The 24,024-nt window shown below is 33.5% G+C and overlaps 1 protein-coding gene across 1 annotated transcript in view; it reads left to right on the top strand.

Annotated features, from left to right (window-relative positions):
- The window catches only part of ATRNL1 (attractin like 1), a 474,279-nt gene that overhangs the window by 98,582 nt on the left and 351,673 nt on the right, over window positions 1-24,024 (top strand). The window contains 3 exon segments of the mRNA XM_054690388.1: window positions 2,019-2,156; window positions 7,347-7,440; window positions 10,384-10,436. Of these exon segments, the coding sequence (XP_054546363.1) occupies window positions 2,019-2,156; window positions 7,347-7,440; window positions 10,384-10,436 (285 nt within the window).

Below are 24,024 nucleotides of genomic sequence, written 5' to 3'. Positions count from 1 at the left end.
AGCTGTTTATTCAGCAGTTAAAAGGTTTGTTTTTCAGTTGCAAAATTGTAACCAAGAGTCTTACAGAATTCTTACAGTAGCCCATGTTTTACTCTGACCTTTTCATGTTATGCTTTACATGTAGTAGGTGCTCAATAAACATTGTAAATATGTGAGCAAATTAATTAGTGTTATACATGAAGCAATAACTTAAAATAAGTATGAAATTTATTATAGAAAATTGATGATGTAAAATTTTTTTCTAAATGAAGGTAACTATTCTTTACTTTCCCTTAGGATTATCTGTACTTTAAAAAACAGATTATTCTATGTGTAATATCAGTATGTTTATTTTACTTAATGTATCATAAAATTTTCCCTTTTATTAAAAATTTTCCCATTGTTTCATAACATAAAGTTTAAAAACTTTTAACTTTTCTATTTCTTTTTTTTTTTTTAATAGAGGCATGTTTTTATTTATTTATTTATTTATTTATTTTGTTTGTTTGTTTGTTTATACATGCACTGGGTACAGTCAGAAGCGCGGGAGGGTGAGAAAATTCACCAGAGCCAGAGCGGGGAGCAGAGCAGGCAGAAGGACCGAAGTACACTGCTGAGGGGAGCAGCGGGTGGCAGGAGAGGTCTGCGCGCCATGTGGGACCCTCCTCTGGTGGCCGGGGAACAGCCAGGGATCGAACCGGCGCTGCAGCTGCGGGCAGCTTCGCAACCCAGCGCTCAACCGCTGCGCCACCTGGGAGGCCCCCTTTTCTATTTCTTAAAGAGAGTGTGAAGATTAACATTTTCCATAGTGACTTCATGTCATTTCCAAACTATGTTATAGTAGAGTTATGTCTCTGAACAATTTTATAAGGTTTAACTATTTGGATTTTACACTCTTGCACACATATTTCCTCATCCCTTGGTGTTAATGCTTGTCGATGACCTTATGCTTGTAATTTCTTGTAATTTCCCTGTCAAATTTTCCACAGACTAGAAGTATAGCATTAAATGTGTAAGCTTTTGATTCATACTTCCTTAGTTATGCATTTGTTTCTATCATGGATTAGCTGTGTGATTTTGGGAAGTTGCTTCACAATCTTAGAAATGATAATGGAAATGCTGCCTTCCATGTGGAATGTTGTGAAGATGAAATGATCTAATCCATTTATGTCGCCTGGTACACATCTGGCAATGGTGTAGAATTTGCAGTATTTAAAAATGGTTGTAATATGAATACTGGCCAAGCAGAAAAGATGCTAGCCATGGTCATTTGGGATGAACTGGCTAAAGTGAGAGACAGCGCAATTAAGTTCTACCTTAGTTGTAAGAGTGATGAAAACAATCATGGAGGTAATAGTTAAGGGCAGGCAGTTACCAAATGATGTCAGTATCATGCCCCAGGTAGGTACATGACATGAAATTCATTTGCCATCTGATATTTTTAGATTATATTGTAATGCTAATACCAAAATGTATTACATTTCACATTTACATAAAAAAACTCATGCTTTCAATCTGATTCTTTTCAGTTCACATTCAAGTAGAATATCAGTTAAGTCTTGACTTTTTTCTTGCCCAGAGAAGATAAACATTTATACAAATTAATTTAAAAGTGCTATTTTTGTTGTCACAGGATTTTCTATATTTATTCCTTTGTTGTTATATGCAAATATAATTAATATGCATTTTAACATTGTTTATTAAAGCTTTATTATTCAGTCTTGTATTTATGGAACATAGTAGACATAAAATTCACATGAATCTTTAAGGGATAGTCCCTCCTTAGCTATAACTCCTATGTTTTCACTTCATTTCTAACCCCTGCATTTTATGGAGCATAAGGCAAAATTTCAATGAGAATTTATTGTATATATTCTCCTACATTAACATTTTGAGCCACATGTATTATACATTATAAAACCCTTGGGAAATGCCTTTTGGACTTGGCTACCATTCAGACTTCTGAAATTAATTTTGATAGCTATTATAGTTGGTATTGTTATGTAGATATTTGTAATATTTTTTGCTGTTTTCTTTAGCTTGCCAGTGTAACGGACATAGCACTTGCATCAATAATAATGTGTGCGAACAATGTAAGAATCTCACCACAGGGAAGCAGTGTCAAGACTGCATGCCAGGTTATTATGGAGACCCAACCAACGGAGGACAGTGTACAGGTAACTGCTTTTTTCTTTTATTTAGTGTATTTCCACTAGAGAAAATGAAATGGAGACATACACACCTCTTGTGGAAAATATATTAATTTGTCAGTGTCTCAATATTTTGGAAGATAACATCTTTATTAGGGACTATGTGAACTATACAATTTTTTTTTTCACATTACAGTTTACATGCCGCTGCAACTGTTCATGTAGTTAATATATTGTTGTCTGTGTCTTATTTTGCTTTCATGAAAATGATTTCATGTATACCTTCCAACTTAGTACCTATATATAACAATCCACTGGATTTTGTGATGTAATTTAACTATAATATGTTCTTGTTGTTATTTATACAATGTTTTTGACCATATTGAATTATAGAGCATTTTTCAAAATTAAGGTGATAAAATTTACATAGATTAAAATGAACCATTATAAGTATTCCATTCACTGGCATTTAGTTCTTTCACATTATGTGCAACCATCCCATCTGTCTAGTTTCAGTACATTTTTATCACACCAAAAAAACCTCTATATTTAATAAGAAATTGCAGTTCCTGACAACCACTAATCTGCTTTTTTTGTCTACATTAATTGACTTTCTCTGGATATTTCATACATAATGTCATACAATATGTGACTTTTTGTTACTGACTTCTTTTACTTGGCACAATTTTTGTAATTCTTGCAGCATTTATTGGTACTTCCTTTTTATGACTGTGTATTATTCCATTTTATAGATACAACATACTTTTAAAATTCATTCATCCATTGATAGACATTTTGCTTTTTCTCCACATTTTGGCTACTATGATTAGTGCTGCTATGAACACTACTACACAGGTCTTTGGGTATCTGTTTTCTGTGTTTCATATGTATGCCTATGAGAAGAATTGCTGATCAAGTGGTAATTCTATTTTTATTTTTTTTAAGTTGTGTCTGCCATATTTCTTCACTACAGAGTTACTATTTTATCCTTAATAAACAGTGTCTTGTGGGAGATACTTTGAGACTGTGTATATACTGTGTTACTTCTCAAACTTTCACCCTCTAATTTTATGCTTTTTACCCATATACGATTTTCTGATTTCATCATTCTATATAAATGTGTTGATTTTCTTCTACAGTAGCTGCCTCTTCTCTAGTTTTTCTTTGTATTCATCTGTTCTTCTGTTTCTGTCTGTACATCAGTTTGTGTATCTGTCTGTCTAGCCACACTTCATTATCCTTTGAGCATTTCCTTATATTTTTGGCACTCATCTTTTACTTTTTTCTGCCCTAATTGGTAACTGACATTTTTCAAGCTGCCCTGGTTTAGTGAGCTCTTTGTGGCAGAGGCATTGTTTCAGGATCATCTCAGCAGACAGAACTGAAGAGTAGCTTGTTACCACACACATGCTCACACACATGTCTACCTAGGGACACATGTCTGTTTGTATATATGTGTATGTATAGAACTACACATATAGGTACCCACTTCTTTTTTTATGCTGTGTAGTAAAATCCATGATTTCACATTAATATTCTATCTCATATTCTATCCCTATTGCAAAGTTCATTCTAGCTTCCCCACCCCCCAAATTTTTGACTTCCTTCTCTGAGAGTAAAAAAATCTGCCTTTCATTATCTACCTTGTATTCATAGCTGTTATTTTTATTTTAGTTTCATTTATTTATTTTTAAAGATTTATTTATGCATACAAGAACTGGGATACTGGCCAGAAGTGTGGGGGGGGGGGCGAGAGGATTCACCAGAGACAGAGTGGGGAACAGGCAGATGGACCGAAATACACTGCTGAGGGGAGCAGTGGGCGAGACAGGAGAGGTCTGCTGTGCCATGTGGGTAGCTCCTTGGCCGGGGATTGAACTTGGGCTGCAGTGGCTGTGGACAGCTTCATAGGCTGCGTCTTCCACCCCCTGCACCACCAGGGAAGCCCATAGCTATTATTTTTAATTGTGTATTTACTGAATAGATAATCATCATTGGTATTTCAGCTTTCAAACACTTAAAGTACATTATATAACATATTTGAAATTAACTGGATATATGTTGCTCATATTTTATTGGTATCAACATTTCATATTTATATCAAAAAGAAAAGCTTTATTGTTTTCCCTTTTCATAAACTTCACTTTGATAAATATTATACAGAGCTATCAATAAAAATGTTAAGTTTGAAGAATAGAATTTTAAGTCATGTGGCTATTTAAACATTTGTCTTTGCCAGAGTTCTTACTATATTTGAAATCTAATGTGTAATGTAGCCATTAAATACCATTAGGTATACAAAGAAATGAAATGGACGTGGTCTCCTAGCCCCCAGGAGTTACATGTGTGGCAGATGGCAGTGATGTAGCAATGAAAGGACTTGGGAACATAAACTGACTTTGAAACATATACTGTCAAAGACTACTTTTTGGTTTCATTTTTTTTTTTTTTTGATTTAGCAGTTAGTAATTTTATTTTATTTTTTTTTTAATTAATAAATTTTATTTTTATATTCCCCATACGATTGCAATTGTATGGGGGGATTGCAATTGTATGGTTTCATTTTTTAAAGTATATTCTTTATATCCAAATTGTTTGAATAATCCTTATAGGGTCTTTCTCCTGTCCTTTTTGTTTATCAGTTTTGGTTGTAAGTTGGGAGTGCAACATTAAATTATAGGGCGTGGATATACCACGTGACCACATAATGTCCCTCTAGAGTATGTCTAGGCTGTGAAATCATCATCATCATATAAAATTTGGCAAACAAAAGGCAGGTGTATGATGACTTCTTAGTTGCTTATTCAGCATAAAAGGATCACCTCAAATGCTGATAACAACAGAATAATTTCAACAATGTCATGAAATATAAATTTTGAACAATTGAATTTAAAATACATTTGTGCCATTTTAGGCTGAAGTACAGCACCACAAGGGAATTCTCTCAGAATGAGCTTACATTAAAAGGTATTTTAATGGGGGCCTCCCCGGTGGCGCAGCGGTTGAGCGCTGGGTTGCGAAGCTGCCCGCGGCCTCTGCGGCGCCGGTTCGATCCCCAGCTGCTCCCCGGCCACTGGAGGAGGGTCCCACATGGCGCGCAGACCTCTCCTGCCGCCCGCTGCTCCCCTCAGCAGTGTACTTCGGTCCTTCTGCCTGCTCTGCTCCCCGCTCTGGCTCTGGTGAATTCTCTCACCCTCCCGCGCTTCTGACTGTACCCAGTGCATGTATAAACAAAACAAACAAACAAACAAATAAATAAATAAAACATGCCTCTATAAAAAAAAAAAAAAAAAATAAAAGGTATTTTAACACAATTTATTTTTGTCTCAGAAATTATTAAAGCTACTCTACAATGATAATTCTTTTAGGAAACTCTGCATACAGAACTATTTCCTACTTCTGCCATTAAGGACAAATTAAGGTTTATCCAAGTTTTTAAATATTAATGTGCATCATTTTTTTAAGTGAATTTCTGAATATAACACAGTAGTAATATGAAACCCTGCAAGTTAATGTTAAAAGATATCATGGTATAATCATCCACTATTTATGAAGTTACATATTACAAGCATCTCTATGCCCTTTTATTGTTAATGATAGTTTCTTTTATTCCTGTGGTTCTATACCTTGTTATTTACTTCTGTAATTCTCACATCTTGTGTTTCCATGGTTAATTCTGCAAACTTAAAGGAAAATGATGTTGACTTATTTAAATGTTCTTTATGAATAAGAACATACTTTTATGTAGAAATCTATTCTAGTAAAATACCATGTTTTCATTACATGTGTACTTTATATGACTCAACTTTTTCAAAGCAAATCATCATAAGCAATAAGCAAGAAGTGTGTTCTAGAATATTACATATTTTGACTAAATCGTTGACTCATTGAGTCAATTTTACATGTGTCAGTGAATCAGATCCCGTTATTACATTTTAATCACTGGAGAGGTCTCACCAGCTGGGGGTGTGCGGGCACACAGTGCTTCTCATCAAAGGGTTTTGAAAGGTTTGGTGACATTGATCAGTCTTCTCTCTTTAGAATTTATCTCAGGATCGGAGAATGAGTTGTAGCCAAGAAATGTTGAATGTAGAAAACTCAGTATATGATTGCATTGGTGTCAGCAAAAGAATTAGTATGGTTAAGTGATGGCTAGCACAGCAAAAATGAGTGGTCAGATCTATTGAGACTGCACATAGAGAAACTAGAACTTAGCAAGGGATTGGATAGTTGGGCACAATAAAGTGTGAGGTTTCTGTTCTAAACAACTGGGGTGTTGCCCTGTAACACAGGCATATAAAGTAAGAGTATGAAACTTGAGTGCATATGAATTAAATTGTGTGTAACTGTTAAACCACGGAATGTCTCATTTAGTGTTCATGAGATACTAAAATTGAAAATGATCCTTAGAAGCTTTAAAGAATGATTTTTGACCAATGAACAAGCATGATTTTTAATACAATATATAGTTATATTTTTATTATTATTGACTGGTTATAAAAGGACTCTGTTTTTTAAGTGCTGCTCAGTACTATTTTCTCCTGTAGAAGATGAAGAACCCAAGCCTGGAGAGGTTAAATAAATTACCTAGGGTCATGTAGCTAGTGATTATAGAGGTACATTTTTGAAACTAAGCTAATTGAGTCCAAGTTCTCGTGCCCTTTGAACTCACTTCATTAAGTAGTTCATTCATTAGAAATGGAAAGAAGCTTAAAGAATAGTGAGATAAATACTTGGATCCTTACTGGACTTTTGGACACCCCAAGACTTTAGAGTTTCACTCATATGTGGAAGATAGAGAAACACAACAAAGATTCAGACACCACCAAATCAAAAACCAACCCCAGAAATCTGATTGTAAAACTGAGGCCTCCACACAACAGGGCAGAGTGGGGAGTAGAGTCTGGAGGGGGCGCAGTGGGCCATAGCACCACCCCCAGTGGTGGGTGTGGTTTCAGCATCCATCTGAAGACTTGGAGTCCTATATTCCTGAATCATACCCAGTGTTACCTTTATAAAAAAAATGGAATGCTTCACAAATTTTTAAATAAGTGAATTTACTTCCTTCAATTAAAGATAACTTATACACTACCCCTAGTTTTTGAATGGCAAGAGAAAAATGCTTTTTATAAAAATAAGCTAATCAGATATTCCCTGAGGTTGAAGCACATGTTTATGATGGAAAATATTCAATGTGTTTTTGGTTTTGACTTACAGCCTGTACATGCAGTGGCCATGCAAATATTTGTCATATGCACACAGGAAAATGTTTCTGCACGACTAAAGGAATAAAAGGTGATCAATGCCAATTGTAAGTAAAGATGACTCTAGAACTTCTGTGGATTATTGTAAAATAGAGCTCATATAGTATGTATATCTTCTGTAGCGCTCTAGAAAAAGAAACATTCTCTTATATTCCTGGAAATCACATTTTTTATATCAAATCTGCATCTTTATAATTTTCCTCTATACCTATTAAATAACTCAAATCCAACATTTCTCTGCTTTTGTGGGGGTTTATTAATTATTTGTTTACTTATTAGTAATTCTGGTAATTGTAGTGGTTTTGTCTTTTTATGATTGTCATTTTCAATATTTATTCTTCCCACAAACTAACTTAAAGAAGCACTTGTTGAATGTTATTTAAATGGTTTTTGTTTGTTTCTCATTCATATATATTATTAAAATAATTTTTATAGTTGTAAATTACATATATGCAAACACATGGTTATGTTAGATATAAATTTACTGTATTTGATACAAACCATAAATTCTAATTGTGATAATTACAAAATTATAAAAAATTCTTTTTTTATAATTATAAAAGATTTATAAAAGATTATTAGACTATAATCCATTTAAAATAATCTGTAAAGATATTTCAATATTGTAGCACCCCCATTTTTAGAAAAATTATATCTCATAAACTATATATGAATATCTATTTAAATCAATAGGGGCAAAAGGAAATTCCATGTTTCATTGATTAGAAATGTGAAATTATTTTATATTTTATTTTTTAATATGATATAGTGTAGTGTGATCATTTACATAAATAGTAACCATTATTTAGGTAGGTGACATGTAAGGACAATATTTACCTTTTCAAAGCCCCTAATAAATATTTCAACCTAAATCTGTTTTCAAAAAAGCTTTGGCTGTTTGCTTAGTTTGCTCAGTGGGAATAGAGGATGATTATTTATTTGCTTTGACACAGAAATACTTTGAAGTTATGTTTTTTAATTAAGCCATGCTGAAGACTTCTGAAGGCCTTTAATGATTGTATCTAATCTTTGTACAGGAGGATTCTGAATTTTAAAAAGTTTATTTAGCTTAAATATTAGAAATACTAAGATACCTTGTATTAATGTAATTTTTAAAGTGCAATATTACTTTAAAAATTATTCATAGCTACACTTTTCCTTTTATACATTCTTTACCTTTTATCACCTGAATTTGGACTTGATCAGATAACTTTTCAAGTTATTCATTATATGAATTAGATTAGTAGTTCATGTTCAATTTCCAAGTAAATATATTGAAATATTTTATAATAAGGAAGTTTATGTATAGCAAAAATATTATGATGAACAGATCCTAAAGAGCTACCAGTGGTCTCTTTCTCATGTTCATCCTAATGTATAATTTCCTTTTTTGAGTGTGGACAAGACCTGTCACTTGCTTTTAAACCACAAAATATGGCAGAGGTGATAGGATATCATTCTGTAATTATGTTACATTATTTGGTAAAAGTGATGCGTGTCACTTTCATGAATTGGTTTTAACATATGTCTTGCTAGAAGACTTGTTGTAGAAACTTTCTTCCTTGCTGGCTTTGAAGAAGTAAGCGAAAGTTTAGTTTCTGAAGTCAACCTCCAGCTAATATTAAGTAAGAAACCACTGCCTCTAATTCTATAGCTTCAAAATAAATTCTGTGAACAACCTGAGGTAGCTTAGAAGAAGATACATCCCCAGTCAAGCCTGTGATGAGAACCAACCCTAACTTACACCTGGATTGCTATCTTACAGTGAACCCCACCTGACATGGTACAGCAGGAATGAATAATCTTTTTTAAATCTAGGAAGTTAGTGCATTTTACACATCTTAAAAGTAGCATTTGGAGAAATCATTGAAAACCTAATCTCCAAAGTTCCTTTGTTTCTCAGAGACTAGCATTAGTTATACCAAGGCCTATCATATTTCTGCTTTAATGTTGTAGATTGTATAGAAAAAGTTTGCATTTCAAATCATTTTTTTCCCCAATGGATGTAAAACCTAGCAAGAATGTTACTGAAAAATGCATGCAGAACTTAACCTGATTATTCAACTTATTCTCAATTTCCTTGCCCTTCATTAATTAAAACTACATGTGTTGAAATTATTTCTCTGTTCTAATTAACTCTATTAAAACAACCAAAAACATTTTGGAAACATTTTTCACCTTTAACATTTTTATTTTAAATTGTTAAATATGTTATTTTATTCAGTCACCCTGGCATATTCATTTTATAACATTTTATTCTGGAGAGTGTTTCAAGAAGTAGTATGTGCAAAGCCAAGCTATATCTCTGTTAAGGATTATTTGTCATTTCAGTTGAATTCTGGGATTAAACCAAGATTAAAAAATACTAACATCAGAAACGCTGAAAATACGTATGATTTTTTTCTCTGCTATAGTTAATCATGTTTTTGATGCATTTAACTTAAAATTCATGGTTTGTGCATTTTTTTTTAAATTTTTGTAACCCGTTGATGTGAATTTAGAGTTTAGGATTCTGAATTTAGGTTTGAACAATTTAGAGAAATCTTTCTTCCATTTCATATTTTGGGAGGGATTTGTTTAAATACAAATTTATTAGTATAGAAACTGGGAAAAGACATATTAAAGAATGCCAGAAGGAAGGAAGTAGTGTGGATTAATGAATTCTCACAACTTACTTTCTCTATCTAAAAAATGTTTCTGTAACTTTACCCAGTCTTTCATTTCCTCCTCATATCTTAGGGAAAAATATGGATCTCAAAACTCATAATCTTATCCTCCCTTGTATTCTTGGCTTCTCCACTCGTTTCTTCTCTTCCCTTAGGCTCATATATAAGCTTTTACCATTAATTCTTTTGGAGACTTATTTTTAAAACTTCAATTAATGATATAAGCTTTAAGATATTTTAACATAAAGTTTACCTTTTTTCATGAAGAAAACCAAGAGACATTACAATTCTGTTTGAGTAAACGAGTTTTTTGTATTTCTACAGATGTGACTCTGAAAATCGCTATGTTGGCAATCCACTTAGAGGAACATGTTATTGTAAGTATTGGTATTTTTACTTTTTAAAAATTTGGTTTCTATTATTAGTTTCAAGCGATTTGGCATATAATAAAAGTCATCTTGAATAACTGATATTGCCAGCATGTCATTGTTTCTATTCATTTTATAATACAGCTCCTTATATATTGCTCAGGAAGGCACTGTCTTTTGCTGTGTTCTCTTAATTGTATTTGGTGCATTTTTTTCCTACTCTGAAGAGTTTTGAAATCACAGTATATCTTATTCTGAACTTGGGACAAAATCTAGAACTTGAGAAATTTCAACTAGATTTTACTGCAGATTTTTCATTACAAATTTTGAAGAAATAGCATTTTGTGATAGATTTTTGCAGGCGACAATTTTGGTCATTACTTTGTACTGAAAAATTCTTTATTAGTGAATGATCACATTTTAGATGTGTAAGTTTTTAAGAAATACTGAGACTATTTCAATACTATAATAGTTTTAGGCTGTCACCGGTACTCTGAGAATTTTAGTACATTGGCATCTCTCAATACTTTGTTCGATTAGTCTTTTTTACTTTTAGCCATTTATAGGTATGTAAAGGTAGATCATTCTCATTTTATTTGCATCTCCCTAGTGACCGTTGACTTTAAACATCTTTTCATGTGATTATTTGCCATATGCCAATTTTATTTCATTAAGTATGTTTCAATGTTACCCAGGTTTTATTACATTGTTTTTTTAAGATTGAGTTTTCGGGGTACTTTAAGTATTAAAGATACAAATCCTTTTTCTGGTACATGATTTGCAGAATTTTTTTCTGGTTTGTGGCTTGTCTTTTCATTCTTAAGATTTTTTTTTTTTTAAAGTTTTAAATTTAGACAAAGGTCAGTCTTTCACCATTAAGTGTGATGTAGGTTTTTCCTAGATGCCTGTATGAGGTTGAAGAAATTTCCCCTATTTTGTTTTGCTCATTCTTTTTATGAGGAATGAGTGTTTGTATATATACAATATACAATATATTATATATGTTACCACTGTTTTTGTTCATTCACCAGTTGGTGGACATTGGGGTTATTTCTAGGCTTTGTCTACAGTGGAAAATGCTGATAATGAACATTTATTTATTTATTTTTAAAGATTTATTTATTTATGCATACAAGAGCTGGGGTACAGGCCAGAAGTGTGGGGTGTGAGAGGATTCACCAGAGGCAGAATGGGGAACAGAACAGGCAGATTGACTGAAATACACTGCTGAGGGGAGCAGCCGGCAAGTCAGGAGAGGTCTGCTGCGCCATGTGGGTAGCTCACAGGCGTCTGGGGATCAAACTCTGGCTGCAGCAGCTGTGGACAGCTTCATAGGTTGCATCTTAACCCCTTGCGCCACAAGAGAGGTCCCTATATGTCTTCATTTCTTTGCTATGGATTCCTAGAAATGGAATTGCCAGCTGATGTGATAAGCTTATATTTAACTTCTCTTCAAATTGCCAAATGATTTTACACCATGGATCTACCATATTTCAGGTTTACCACATCTTCATTCACACTTCACACTGTCTGTCTTTTTGTTATAGCCATCATAGAATTTTGTAGATAGTAGAGTGTGGAAATATCTGGTGGTTTTAATTTGCTTTTCTCTTATGACTGTTAATGCTGAGTTTGATTTCACGTGTTCATATCTTGAACATGTATTGTTACATGCGTAAAATATATACTATTTCCTAATATTTTTGTTGCTCTTCTAAATTTATGTTATATTTGTTTGGTATGTAAAATTAAAACTTACATCAAAACATTGATCCAATATTTTTCAAGTTCAGTGAACTCAGTTATTAGCCCTAATTGTTTATAGATTTGTTTATTTTTAAATGCAGTTAATTATATTATATGTAAGTAAGGGTAGGTTTATTCCTCTTATTCCAAGTCTCTTGTTCTTGAGATGGTTGGGATTTCTGATTCAGTGTGAAGTCAAAATGATGGTAGTAGACCTCACCACCGAGAAGCGTTTGCTTTAATTTATTAACTATTTCCTGTATCAAGTCAAGAAAATCCCTGTTCATATCAGCATACTACAAGATTTCATGATTAATGACTTTTTCTCTAGGTTGTTAAATCAGTAGCATTTCAGTACTCAGTAGCCACAGGTGAAGAGTGCTTACCACATTTAACAGCTCATCTTCAGTTCCACAGGCTGACTCCTTTAAAAGATGTTAGAGGAACAGTCACACAACGCTAGATGGCAGTCTTGTCCTTTCTTATGAGAGGGAGAACTTCAGCATGTTAGAAAGAAATAGTGTTTAAAAAAAGGGAAAAAAGGTCAGTAGTTCTTGTAATAGGAAACTATTTTGATTTTAAAGATTAGAGTGAAATTTGAAATGCAGGTCTGCACTGTAACTTAAAGCAATTGAGCACAATGTGGTGTTCACTTAATTGAAAGTAATATACCAGCACTTGTGTCCTCTTTACAGTCTTGGTAGTGCTTCAAATTTCAGTTTGAAACAAAAAACCAAATGTATATGAAAACTGTCATGCTCCATAGGAAAAAAAGGTGATAGCAATGATTCCTAATTTCTTTAACCCTTGTAAATATTGAATTGCTCAATTTATTCTCAGCAAATATAAATAGGAGTACTCACAAAGTAGTATGCTTTCCTTTTGTCCTTAAATACTTTTTTTAGTAAGAATAACATTTTGTAATGAAGAAAACCTTGAACATAAAATGGAATCCTGGGCTACGAAAGTGCTATTTAGTTACTGCATTTCAGTGAGTAGAATGTCACTTTCTGCTGTCATCTATTTTGTGCTATTTCTCCATGATTTATTTTAAGCAATGTACTATCCAAACTGCTAATTATCACATTTTAATACATTTCCAAGTAACATCACCAATATAGTAGAAAAATTAAAATATTTTGGCTTATTTTACCTTTCAATCTATAAAAAGTAGTTTTCTTTTGAATTTTTTTCTATTGCTACTTAGCGGTCAGGATGAAATTTTGTGATGATAATACACTTCCTCTTTTGAGAGTATATAATTTAATTTCTACTTTTTGTATTCTGTGCCTACCTTTACCATTCATCACATATCATGTTAGTTTACATTATAAAAAATGAAATATTTATCCATTCATCTCACTGTAAAGTCCTTAATCATTATTAATATATTTAATGTTTATGTTTTAGACTTACAGATGTTTATAAGCATAATTTTTATTGGATTTGATTTTTCTTTGATAGATAGCATTTTCAATAAATGTTAAATAGCAATTGCTTTTACTTTCATCAAAATTTAATTATTTAAAATGCTACGTTATGCAAAAACAGTGAAAGTAATCAAAATTAAAATTAACTTTATACTTAGTGGAATTATTTTGTGATCCATTTAAAATGGAATAAACTTATTTTCCTGTTTTTAGGTAAGCCATTGTATTTTGTTAGTTCATGTTTTATATGACTTTTAAACTATTGAATATAAAGAGCTATTAAATAAGATCTGGCTGGTCCATCCGCAGTTAGAGCAGGAGTGACCTTGATGAACACAGAAACTCTAAATTCTTATAATTCACAGACTGAAGACATGATGGACTGAGAGTTATCTGACAAAACATAAATAAGTCATGTATTTTGCATTTTTACCTTATTTTTTGATTTATCAGTGTTTTTATTGTTTCCTGAAGCTTACTCTAGATGTTCATTTAAGAATTATTTAATCTTCTAGCATTTTCCAAAGATGAAGGATACTATAGCACAATTATGAGAAAATTAAAATAGGTAAGAGGAAAAAAAATTCTATTGAATTAATCCAGATGAAGAATTTGACTTTTATAATAAAAACATTTTATTCTAGTTACATAATGTCGACTCACTGTAGAAATAATTGAATAAAACAATAAGTTTAAGGAAGAATAGAACATCTGAAAATTTTCCTCAAGGGCACCCAGGTGTAATTGTGCATTCTATGCCCCGTGCAGTGGTGCCCTGCTGTGAGCAAGCATGGGGCTGACAACCGATTTACATTTCTCACTAAGCCTGTAACCTGGTGTGGCTTGTTTGCCTTGAACAAGGTTTAATCATTCCTTACTTGTGTAAATATGCTGCATGGACTAATGAAGCCATTGCACACCTGATTTCTAACTAAGTCATGTTCTGAGACTGACTTTACATAAACAGGTTGTAACATGTACAACATCCTCATTGTGAACAATTTTTTTCCTGATGTGTACAATTCATTATTCAGTATCATTTATGAAATAATACGTAGTTTTTAATCTAACTAGAAAATAACTGCCTAATTTTGAAATAATAATACTAGTTAATCTTTATTGAGCACCTACTATGTCATGGTATTCTAAGCTTTTAATGTTTATTCATTTATCCAGTCCTCAAGTCAGAGAGGTATTCTTATTATTCCAATTCTGTATTTGAGGGATCAGAGGCAGAGAAAGTTTAATTAATTTGTGTAAGATCACTCAGGTAGGAAATAGCAAAGACAGATTCAATCCTGGTCCTGTAACCCAAACTCTTAACAACTACAAGAACACTAATTTGATGGGATGGAGGCATTCCTGTGCTCATTGCCAGCACTTTTTACTATAGCCAATTTATGGAAACAACCAAAGTAACCAGTGACAGATCAAGTAGATTAAAAAGATGAAATGAAATACTCTTCAGCTATAAAAGCAATACGAAATTTCGTCATTTGTGACTACGTGGGTAGAATTGGAGAGGACTGTGTTAAGCAAAATAAGTTAGAAAGGGAAAGAGGAATACCAGATTATTTCACTCTTATGTGAAATATAAATAAAACAAAGGAACCAAACCAAATAACCCTTAGCAATCTGCCTGTAGGGGAGTAGACAGGAGAGGGTATGGAAGCAAAGAGGACCCCGGACTGTGGTGGAGGACTTGTGAGTGGTAGGTGTGGCGTTCTAACATACATCTGAAGAGGTGTGAGCCTATATTTCTGCATCATATATGGTGATGTAAAGCAATGCTATTTTCAATTGAAAATAATTTTAAAAAGAATAAAAATAGCTATATATTTGATTTGAGAGTTTTTTAATGTGTGAAGAATATCATGTTGAAGGAAATAATAAGGTAATCTAAAAAATTAAAAATTCATGCCATTTTCCCAAATGTCAAGTCTTCATATGAAAATATCATTCATCCCAAAAGTGATTTATAAATTCTATGCAATTCTAATTAGGATTTCATTCAGTGCAGTTTTTTTTTAAGGACTTGATTAGAATAAATTACTTTAAAATTCATTTTAAGTAATACACTTTTAGACTGTTCAGTACAATGATGAATAGGAAGAATAGTGAGAAATTCTCACCTGATAGATATTCAGACATAATGTTACTCTAACTAAACTGTTCCCATAGTGGCATATAATCCATGAGTATAATAGAGTGTAGAATTCGATTACTGAACATTTGGGAATTTGTTATTTTATTTTTATAAAGTCCTTAATGCCTTACCCTGCTTTTACATTTATTATTTTCTACCTCAAATGCTCTTTCTCTAGTTCATATTGAACTCTTACCTAACATGGGTTCCCCTTGGTGTCACAATGATCTGTTTTTCTTACTCTAGCACTTATACAATGTATTTAAGTTACTTTTTTTTCATTTGTTTACTTGAATGTGGTTTTTCTTTACCCACTAGAATGAAAGTCTGTGAAACTGGGGCCTTGTCTTGTTGGAACCCATATGTATAAATGAGCGTGGATTCTAACAGGCTTTTAGAAAATATATAATGATAATAAATATATACTGAAAATATACATTTTCAATAAATAGGTAATTATATTTGCATGGGCAGGTCTCTTATGGATGGGGTGTTTGCCCCGAAGGGCTTGGACATCATATTACAGGTTATATAAAGTGGCACAATTCTTCCATGAGAAAATTCTAAACATCAGCCATTAATTAAAATAAGTTGGTTTTTCCCCCCTACTTATCCTGTGGAACATTTACTTCAAATAAAATGTAAGCAAAATCCTATATGTCATTGCAGAACAATGGGAAGTTTAGCTATTTGGAGATAATGTGAAGAGGGTCATGACGTGACATGGAAACCACTGAATTAGAATGTTTGGTGTATAGGTGGAGGTGGTCATCTTCCTTGCTCCCTCTTATTCATTGGTGATGAATGGCATTCCCACTGAGTATCAAATATATATCAGAGGTCAAACAGTTATTTCCAGAATATGGGTAAATACAAAAGTTTTGTGCTTTTTATGTGATGTTATATCTAGCTGGTCTTCAACTTGCAAAATTTCTGCAACAGATTTTATCTTTGAGTTATTCTTAAAGTGCCAAGCTCAGTAGAGATGTATAATTAATAATTTCAGCATGGGGAGCCTCCCTGGTAGCATAGGGGTTAAGTCTCAGTGCTATGATGTTATCACCACTACTGTAGCCTGAGTTTGATCCCTGGCAAGGGAGCTTAACCACATGGTGCAGCAGACCTCTTCTGTCTCACCTCTTGCTTCCCTTAGCAGTGTATTTCAGTAGATCTGCCTATTCTGCTCCCCACTCTGTCTCTGGTCAATCCTCTTACTTCCTGCACCTCTGGCCTGCACTACCCAGTTCTTGTATGCATAAATAAATAAAATAAATCTTAAAAAATAATTTCAAGCATGGGTAATACTGTTAAACTAGCAAAAAGAAAGCTAGTGTTTATTGAATATTTATTATGTGTAATATACAATTAATTTATTCAATATTCACAAATGTGACATTTTTTCTCTTTAATTCACTTACTGAAGAGTTACACCATTAAAGCTTGGAGACTGTCAGTTATTGAAATTTTCCCGTGTTTGTTTATTCATTCAACATGTATTTATTGACTACCTGCTTTGTTGGACTCTGAGGATTTTACAGTGAAAAAGAACAGGTTCTGCTCCATTGAAGCTTATAAATTAGTAGGGGAAATAGATACTAAACCTGTTACACACTTAGCTAGGTGTAATTGTCTTAAGAACTCAGAATAAGAATTAGAGATGCTTTGGGAATATATTCTAAGCCTGACCTAATTTGTGGTACAAGGAGTAGGAGTAGATAAGTGACGAGATAATTGAAATCTAATGTTGGTGAATGATGATGGTGTGAGGATGAGCATAAGTAGGACCAGAGGGAGTAGTATGCACCTCCTGTGTGGCTGGAAAGTATGGTATTTAAGATACTAACACTGAAATATATAACATCTGGTAAAGAGAGGCAAGAGAAGAGGTTCATGAGATCTGTAGGGTCTAAACCATGCAGTGTTTAATATAACATGTAAGGATTTAGCATAAGAAAACTAGGAAGTGATTGAAGGATGTTAAGAGGAGAACAAAATGTTAAATTTTACTTTTAAAATAATTTGTCTCTGCAGTGTGTTGAACAGCTAGGTGAGGGCAGTCGATCATGAAAGAGACCAATTTAGTTCATTTTCTGAGGCATATTCCCGGAACTACATATTAAGTGTGATTATGACACATGGAGACTGTGAATATACTTGAACTTAGAGTCACATAAATTTTATCATTTAATAAACAATTGTCTAAGTTGACAAATACATGTTTGTATTCATACACCATGGTTTAAATTATATTTGGATTTTTGATACTGTTAGTCTGCATACATCCTTTTCAGATCCCTCAAGATAGCTAAATATATGATCATGAACTTGTATTATGAGCAAATATGTAATTAAATAAACAGGGGAATATATATACATATACATACATATATATAAACTGTATATGTAAATAGGAGAATCTGTTTTACTTTTGGAATCTTTTAGAATTCATTCAGAACCATTCATTAGTAAATAAGAAAAATGAAAAAACATTTATTAAATGTCTATTTCATGAGTCAGACTTCTCTAAGCTGAAGACTCAGTCACACAATTATGTTGACCCCACAGAGCATGCCTATGAGACAGGAAGTTTTGTTCCCAGCAGCATGGAGCTTAACTAAGGTTAATTACGTTATAAATTAACCTAGTTGATAAGTGGGAGATTATAGTCAACATCTCCTTAAATGCTATGGATAACATTAAATCAGAAATGAAATCCAGTGTTAACTGAAACATCAATGTGGTAAAAAAGCAAACCATTTGACCACAGTTCCTTTCTCAGATTATCCAAATAAAAGGTTTCTGAAACAGTTTTAAAATTATATAGTAATTAATCTGATTCCTACAGGAGCTGAAGTTTGTATGAATGGTGCCATTGATATACAAAAATTGAGATCAGTTTCATTTGTGATTCTGGCTCCTTTGCTTTCTTGGACCTCAGATATATAGATATTTCCAGTATGCCCTTTGATGATTTTTATCACTGGTTAATATTTTCTTAGAAATACATTATTTCATGTAGCTTTTGTGAAGAGTCAAACACGTTTATCGTGTACATTCATTACCAGAAATATATACTGTTCTCAGAAACTTTCTGCAAGTTCTCTTTCAAAATATCTTTTTCTATGTATAATTTCTTAGTCATCCCTTTCCAATGAGACATTAATTAGGTGAAGTACCTGACCTCTTCGAATGTTTTTTACATGTCAAAAGTTTTTGTTGCCGTCTTATTTGCCGAATCTCTGTATTTTACTCATGATTTTAATTTTGTGTATTTGTTATTACCCCTGTGTACTCTCAGTAGCAGCCACTGCTCTGCTTCATCACTGCTAGTCCAGTACTGACTGAACTGCATAAAAAACATCTGCCACTACCTGTTGAAATTTAACCCCTGGTTCGAGGTAGCCCTGGGAGAGTAGGAGAAGAGACACTAAATTATTTGAATAGATTTATAGTCAGCATGACTTTCTTTATATGCTACTGTAAAGTGGTCCATAAAAGCAGTACAAAAACTTATTTTCAAGTTATGCACATTTGCATAAACTTGAAACATTTTTAAATGTTAATGTTTCCTATCATATCTTATTCAACTAAGAAGTTCAGAGCAAATTTCAACACGAAGGTACATGTTTTAAGTGCTAGGTAATTATTCTCTCACAGCCTCCTAAAAATACACCAATGTGATTCTTTATATTGAGGAGGAAATATTCTCCAAAAGTGGAAAATTGCATAGTTGACTTCTGGAAAACTTTAATTAGCTTCAAAAGGAAACATTTTTTTTTTTAAATATTAAATTTTATTTTTATATTCCCCCATACAATTGCAAACGCCCAATTCTGACCCCAATCCTTTCCCCCCCGCCCCCCAAAAAGTGTCTCTGGTTCATAGTTTTTTGTTGATTTTGATTTTCACTTTCTTATATTCATTTTCCTGGTCCCTTATTTAAGTTTTCTAGATTCCTGCTATGAGTGAGACCATCCGGTATTTTTCTTTTTCTTTTTGGCTTATTTCACTGAGCATGATCCCTTCCAGTGCCATCCATGTTGCTGCAAATTGCATGTGTTTATCTTTTTTGAATGCTGAGTAATATTCCATGGTATATATGTACCACATCTTCTTGATCCAGTCATCTATTTTTGGGCATTTGGGTTGTTTCCAAAGCTTAGCTATTGTAAACAGTGCTGCTATAAACATAGGAGTGCAGGTGCTCTTTGGAATTGATGTTTCTGTGTCCTTTGGGTAAATACCTAGGAGTGGAATTGCTGGATCATATGGAAGCTCTATGTTTAGTAGGTCCAGAAATCTCCACACAGCTCTCCATAGTGGTTGGACCAGTTTGCACTCCCACCAACAGTGCACAAGAGTTCCTTTTTCTCCACATCCTCGCCAACATTTGTTGTTGCTAGTTTTTTTAATATGTGCCATTCTCACTGGTGTGAGATGGTATCTCATGGTAGTTTTGATTTGCATTTCCCTGATTACAAGTGATGTTGAACATTTTTTCATATGTCTGTTGGCCATTTGCATTTCCTCTTCAGAGAAGTTTCTTTTTAGCTCTTCTGCCCATTTTTTGACTGGATTATTTTCTTTGTTGTTGCTGAGTCTCATCAGCTCTTTGCAGATTTTTGTGATCAGTCCTTTATCATTAGTGTTGGGTGCAAAAATGTTCTCCCAGTTGGTGGGGTTTCTCTTTGTTTTTGTTATTGTCTCTTTTGCTGTGCAGAAGCTCTTTAATTTGATGTAGTCCCAGCTGTTTATCTTTGCCTTCACTATCACTGCTTTGGGTGATGTGTCTGTAAAGATGTCTTTGATGTGCATATCACGTAGTGTTTCGCCTATATTTCCTTCTATATATTTTATGGTTTCAGGTCTTATGTCTAGTTCTTTAATCCATTTTGAGTTGATTTTTGTGTATGGTGTGAGGTGGTGGTCAAGCTTCATTCTTTTGCATGTAGCGACCCAGTTTTCCCAGCACCATTTATTGAACAAACTTTCTTTGCTCCAATGCATATTCTTTGCTCCTTTGTCAAAGATTAGTTGACCATAAATCTGTGGGTTTATTTCTGGATTTTCTATTCGATTCCATTGGTCTGTATGTCTGTTCTTGTTCCAATACCATGCAGTTTTGATGATTATGGCTTTGTAGTATAGTTTGAAGTCTGGGAGTGTGATGCCTCCATTCCCTTCTTTTTTTTTCAGGAGAGCTTTGGCTATTCGGGGTTTTTGGTGATTCCATATGAATTTCATCAATAATTGTTCTATTTCTTTGAAGAATGACATTGAAATTTTGATTGGAATAGCATTGAATCTGTATATTGCTTTTGGTAGGATGGCCATTTTAATAATGTTTATTCTTCCAATCCATGAGCAGGGGATGTCTCTCCATTTCTTTGTGTCTTCTTCTATTTCTTTTAACAGTGTTTTATAGTTTTCTTTGTATAGGTCCTTTACCTCTTTTGTTAGATTTATTCCCAAATATTTGATTTTTTTTGTTTCAATAACAAAAGGGATGGTCTTTTTGATTTCTTCTTCTTCAGATTTATTGTTTGTGTATAGGAAGGCTACTGACTTTTGCGTGTTGATTTTGTATCCTGCCACTTTACTGAACTGATTGATGAGTTGAATTAGCTTTTCTGTGGAGTTTTTGGGGTTCTCTATGTATAATATCATATCGTCTGCAAATAGTGATAGTTTGACTTCTTCTTTTCCTATTTGGATTCCTTGGATGTCTTTCTCTTGTCTTATTGCCCTGGCTAGGACTTCCAGTATTATATTGAAAAGCAGTGGTGAGAGTGGACATCCTTGTCTTGTTCCAGATCTTAATGGAATTGCTTTCAGCTTTTCACCATTGACAATGATACTGGCTGTTGGCTTGTCATAGATGGCCTTTATGATGTTAAGGTATGTTCCTTGTATCCCAAGAATTTCAAGGGCTTTTATCATGAATGGGTGTTGCACTTTGTCGAAAGCTTTCTCAGCATCTATTGATATTATCATATGGTTTTTATATTTCTTTTTGTTGATGTGTTGGATAACGTTGATTGATTTTCGGATGTTAAACCATCCTTGTGCCCCTGGAATGAATCCAACTTGGTCGTGGTGAATTATCTTATGGATACATTGTTGGATTCTGATAGCTAAATTTTATTGAGGATTTTTGCATCAGTGTTCATTAGGGAGATTGGCCTGTAGTTTTCCTTTTTTGTGTTGTCCTTGTTCGGTTTTGGTATTAGTGTAATGTTGGCTTCATAAAACGTGTTTGGTATTGTCCCTTCCTTCTCAATTTTTGGAAGAGTTTGTGAAGGATAGGCACTAATTCGTCTCTGAATGTTTGGTAGAATTCATTTGTAAATCCATCAGGTCCTGGGCTTTTGTTTTTGGGGAGGTTTTTTATTACCATTTCAATTTCGCTAATTGTAATTGGTCTGTTTAGGTGTTCTATTTCTTCTTTATCTAGCTTTGGGTGATTGTAGAGTTGTAGGAATTTGTCCATCTCCTCTAGATTGTTAAACTTGTTTCCATATAACTGTTCATAGTAGTTACTGATTATTCTTTTGATTTCTGCTGTGTCCGTTGTGATTTCTCCTCTTTCATTGATGATCCTGTTTATTTGTGCTTTCTCCCTTTTTTCCTTTGTGAGCCTGGCTAGGGGTTTGTCTATTTTATTGATTTTTTCAAAGAACCAGCTCTTGGTTTCATTGATCTTTTGGATTGTTTTTTTAGTTTCAATTTCATTTATTTCTGCTTTGGTTTTATTATTTCTTTTCTTCTACTGGTTCTGGGGTTTTTTTGTTGTTCTTTTTCTAGATCTTTGAGCTTCGAGATTAGGTTGTTTCTTTGAGTTCTTTCTTGTTTTTTGATGTGAGCTTCTATTGCTATATATTTTCCTCTTATTACTGCTTTTGCTGCATCCCATACATTTAGGATATTGGTGTCCTCCTTGTCATTCAATTCAAAGAATTTTTTAATTTCTTCTTTGATCTCCTCGTTAGTCCAGTGGTCTTCCAGTAGTGTGGCTTTTAATCTCCATGAGGTAGGATAGTTCCTTGCCTTCTTTTTATGATTTATTTCTAGTTTGATGCCTTCGTGGTCAGAAAAGATGGTTGGTATGATGTCAATCTTGGTGTATCTGTTGATGTTTGTCTTGTGCCCCAGTATGTGATCGATCCTGGAGAATGATCCATGTGCGCTTGAGAAAAATGTGTACTCCGTTTTTTTTGGGTTTAGTGTTCTATAGATGTCTGTTAAGCCCAAATGCTCTAGGTCCTTATTTAGAGCTTTAGTTTCTTTACTTATTTTTTGTCTTGTTGATCTATCCATTGTTGATAGTGGTGTGTTGAAGTCTCCCACTACATATGTGTTTTCTCTGATGTCTGTTTTCAGAGAGGACAACAGTTGTCTGATATATTTTGGTGCTCTTTCGTTTGGTGAGTATATGTTAATGAGTGTTATTTCTTCTTGAAGTATTGTCCCCTTAATCATAATGTAGTGACCATTGGGGTCTCTTTTTATTTTTTTGAGTTTGAAGTCTGTTTTATCTGATATAAGTATAGCTGTTCCTGCTTTCTTTTTTGGCCCATTTGCTTGTAGGATTGTTTTCCATCCTTTGACTTTGAGCCTATTTTTATCTTTTGTAGCTAAATGTGTTTCCTGGAGACAGCAAAAGGTTGGGTTTTGTTTCTTAATCCAGGCTGCAACTCTGTGTCTTTTTATTGAAGAGTTTAGTCCATTTACATTTAGAGTTAATATTGATATGTTAGCATCTGTATTTGCCATTATGTTTGTCTTTCAAAAGGAAACATTTTTTATAGAAGTCTAAACTTTTCTCCCAATTTATAATAATCCACATTTTTAAATATTTACATGAACTGAGTAATATTCTTCCACATTTTGCTCCAGGATTCAGGATTACTATTTTAGCTCCATTGACATTAGGACTGAGCATTTCTAGAGAGAAAGCATCCATTGTGTTGATCCAGTGTTTCCAAATCTGATGAGTAAGAATAGAGATATCAAGCTTGAATTTGATGGGACATGGTAGCGGCAGAGGGCTAGAGTCCTTCATGGTAGCAGAATTTCTGCAGATCAGGGGTACTGCAGCTTCTGCCCGGAACTGCAAAGGTGTCTTGGGTCACCTGTGCTCAGCTCCTAAAGGTGAGCTGTTCTTATTTCTCAATGCTTAGTGTCACTTGAAACAAGTGACTATAATTATGCAAACTTTTAAAAATGAGCTATAATTAATATGAAACATCCTATTAGTTTGAAATGTACAGCGTAA

The sequence above is a fragment of the Talpa occidentalis genome, unplaced genomic scaffold, assembly GCF_014898055.3.
Source record: "Talpa occidentalis isolate TD23 unplaced genomic scaffold, MPIMG_talOcc4v2.1 talOcc4.8, whole genome shotgun sequence".
Lineage (NCBI taxonomy): Eukaryota > Metazoa > Chordata > Mammalia > Eulipotyphla > Talpidae > Talpa > Talpa occidentalis.
This window is presented reverse-complemented; position numbering and strand designations above follow the sequence as displayed.